The 4036-nt window shown below is 35.2% G+C and overlaps 1 protein-coding gene across 2 annotated transcripts in view; it reads left to right on the forward strand.

Moving 5' to 3' along the window:
• LOC122630920 (aryl hydrocarbon receptor protein 1) overlaps nucleotides 1-4036 on the forward strand; it is a 111367-nt gene that overhangs the window by 44004 nt on the left and 63327 nt on the right. For both annotated transcript variants that reach the window (XM_043815974.1, XM_043815975.1), the window contains exon 2: nucleotides 1977-2167. In XM_043815974.1, coding sequence (XP_043671909.1) covers nucleotides 1977-2167 — 191 coding nt within the window. The remainder of the gene's footprint in view (nucleotides 1-1976; nucleotides 2168-4036) is intronic.

The following is a 4036-nucleotide window of genomic DNA, read 5'->3' on the forward strand; positions in this document are numbered from 1 at the left end:
CTCTCTCTCTCTCTCTCTCTCTCTCTCTCTCTCTCTCTCTCTCTTCTCTCTTTCACTCTTTCTCTCACTCTCATTCTTTCTCTCATTCTCTCATTTCTCTCACTCTCTCCCTCTCTCTCGGTCGTTAAATATACGTATATGCGTAAGATAATAATTATTCCTAAGTATAGGCCTAAGAACGTCGGGCAGGCCGGTCTCTTTGACACGGTTGTGTCCGTCTTTTAAGTAGCATTTTAGTTTGCCGCTATGCCTACCCCGATTCCTCATTCCTCATTCCCCATTCCCCATTCTCCTGTCTCTGCACCCGCCCTCGCCCCATGTCGAGAGCGGTTCAATTAAACAAACACTTGGAGGTAGAATCCGTAAAATTTGATTTTGCATATTAATTCGGTAAAGCGGTCAGTGGCGGCGGTATGTTTTCTTCCTCTTCTTCTTCATCTTCTTCTTCTTTTTCATACTCTTCTTTTTCTTTTTTCTTGATCCTTTCTTTTCGTTTCTTCCATACATTTGTTTCTTTATTTTTTAAAATGGACGAATGTCGATAATGCAAATGGTTGGTGCGTGCGATGACGTTACATAGATTATATTTATGAATATTATTATTATTCTTATTAATATTATTATTATTATTATTATTATTATTATTATTATTATTTTATTATTATTAGTATTAATATTACCCACCTCGCAAACTCAATGTCGTTGTCGCTAATCTACGGAAAATAATCCAACTTTTTAAATACATACATACATACGTACATACATACCTTCATACATACATACATTACATATATATGTATATGTGTATGTATATATATATTGTAATATTATAATAAATGCGGAACCGTGCGGGAAACCGCTCGGCTCGATTTGCGAGAACGATAGGTATTATGCAAATTTTGAGTTACCTTCATAGCCGGATAAGAGAACGATTAGCATGTTATTGGTATTTCGTTGTGGCTAATGTTCTTAATTAAAACGCACGTCTTCCTTATTCGCTGACGTACTTGACTTGGCATTGTTAACGAACTAAACCATATATTTATGTACACGCCCATAGATATTGGAGGGAGAGCGAGTGGTAGGTGTAGAAACGACAAAAGAAATTTTTTTTAAGAAATTTAACATTCTCACCATGCGTTAAAGATTCGTAAAGCTTCAATGTCTACGCCATTGTCCATTAAATAGTCGACCACCAAGTTAGTAGTCTTACTTGTCGGTAACCACTGTCATAAATGCTGAATAACCTTCTCGCACGTTTTATGCCGAAACTGGACGAGAGCCATATTGACGTAAATATTCGATGTTACGAGGTCGTTACTAACTTAAGTATAAACATTTGTAAGAATGTATTTCCTAATGTGGAGTAGCCATTTCTATATACACACACACACACATATATATATACATTCTATATATATATATATATATACATTACACATACACGCACACATATGTATGGATATTTATACGAGCCCGCGGCAGGCTTTCCTCGTCGTGTCAATCAGCAGCTGTGGCATTGGCCAGTTTTAATTATCGAAATCCTGCAGGCAACGCGTTCTCCGGTTGTTCGCATTGCTAACCATTTCGAAGCAGTGGCTCAGTGGCTCACTGGAATCGCCGGAATCCTTTCAACCGGAGGAGTGGCAAACAAAAAGAAATCAATTCGTTCAGAGACCTGGCGAGCCACTGGTCTCTCTTTCTCTTTCTCTCTCATTTTTTCTTTCTCTTTTTCTTTCTCCCTATCTCTTTCTCTCTCTTGTTTTATCTCACCTTCTTATTCCTTTTCCTCTTTCTATTTTCTCACCGTGTATATTCGTCTTGTTTATGTTATTATCGATACCCTCAAAATATCTTTTACGACTTATATATCTTATAGGTCATATAGATCACTCTCGATGAGTTTGTTGATAGTTTCTTCTTTCGGAGAATGTTTACAACGAATTAACAAATTTGTCATTGACATTTGTTTACAGTTTGAAACCACCCCAAAAGGATGGCGTGACAAAGTCGAATCCGAGTAAACGGCACAGAGAACGATTGAACGCCGAACTGGATACACTGGCTTCGTTACTTCCGTTCGAACAAAATATTCTAAGCAAGCTCGATCGACTCAGCATCCTCAGGCTCAGCGTTAGTTATCTTCGCACGAAAAGCTACTTTCAAGGTAGGCCAGCTTTTAAATGTTTAGCGTTAAATTTTTAGAAATTATAAACGTTCTTTATCATCGGGATTTGTTAGTTTGATTTTTTACGTACTATATATCAAAGAAGATACGAAAGCGGAATATATGTATATATATTATATATTATATATTATATATATATATATATATATATATATATATATATATATATTCGTTGAACTTCGGGAAACACGCGAAACACTCGTTATTAGATTATATATCTGTCGAAAAACAATGACTCGAGAAGACAATGCCTTCTCGTTTACCACTTCGTTCGAGATTTCTACGAAACGTTCATTATCAAGACACACAATGCCATGTTACGATTGTATATTGCGAGTGTTAAGAAACTAAAAGAAAATAACGTTCTTATGGTACAAGATATACGATATATTACAAATTATCTTATGTAGTATACCACTTCGAATGGTACTACGGTAATTGAGATACACAACAAGTGCAACGGGGATCATTCATCTTGAGAAAATGAATCGAAAACAGGATTTCTAGAATATATGATTTCTTCTTTCCAAGACATTTCTTCCTTTATCATTTTTTCCAAACGTTTCTCTCGAATCTGAAATATATATATTACTCTAGTTCGCAAGGTTTGTAAAGGTTAAACCATTTTTAATTCGTACGTAAAATACAAAACAATCGTTATATTAAATTCGTAAAATGACGAACGATCGATAAAAAAAAAAAAAAAGAAAACAAGATCAACAAAATATTTACAGATAATACAGAAACACTACGTTCTACGATTTCGATCGATTAATTTTTTTTTTCCAAGAAAAAAGAAAGGGAAGAAAAAGAAGAGAAAACGAGAGAATGCAAAAGAAACAAACCAATTTTTTTTCTTTTCTTTTATTACGGAATCGATACATTATATTATATTATATTATATTATACTAATGAGTTGAGGATGCGGCGAGTATAAAGAGATGTAATTAAAGGAAAGGATATAGAGAAAAAAAAAAAACGAAAAAAAGAAAGAAAGATGTCGAAAATCGAAGATCGCGTTCATTATTATCCAAGTTATTTTTGCCATTGGTTCTCGCGCGTTTTCGTAACGCACACCCTTCTTTGCGCGCGCGCAAAAGAGGAAGAAAAAGAAAGAGAGAGACAGAGAGAGAAAGAGAGAGAGAGAGAGAGAGAGAGAGAGAGAGAGAGAGAGAGAGAGAGAGAGAGAGAAAAGATAGTGTGCAATCTCATCTGCAATCACAATCGGTTGGGGTCAATCGGAGAATCGCCACAGGATAATGGGTAGGCTCGTCTCTCTCTTTCTCTCTCTCTCTTTCTGTTTTTCTTTCTGTTTCTCTTTCCGTTTCTCTTTCTCTTTCTTTCTTTCTCTTTATTCCGTCTGTCCCACAGTCTTCTCTTTCGTTCGCCATTAGGCTGTTTCTTACGTTGGCTGAGTACCACCTTGCCCTCCCTCCTTTTCTGTTCTGATCTAAGGGCGAAGGTGAGCGGACTTGTGCAAAGTAACACGGAACGTTCGTAATGCGAGTCTTACATACGTTTTTATCGATTTAATGTCATCGAGAAGTATGTAGTTAACGATATATAAAAAGAACGATACGTAATACGTTGAAAATATATGTTAGGTCGATTTTATTTCTATCTATCTTTAAATGCTATCGTGAGTTGAAATATTTATCATGAAAAATATAGATATGAATGTACCCCTACTAGTAGAATGAAATTTACAAAGTGTAATCATTTCAGAGGTTATTGTAATATTTTCATTGGAAAAATTTGATTACCATCTAACATTACACGATGTATATGATAAAAGCTTTCCATTTGCATTTTACTTGAAACACGATTGTTCGTTTTTTTTTTTTTTTT

Source organism: Vespula pensylvanica, chromosome 8, assembly GCF_014466175.1.
Source record: "Vespula pensylvanica isolate Volc-1 chromosome 8, ASM1446617v1, whole genome shotgun sequence".
NCBI lineage: Eukaryota > Metazoa > Arthropoda > Insecta > Hymenoptera > Vespidae > Vespula > Vespula pensylvanica.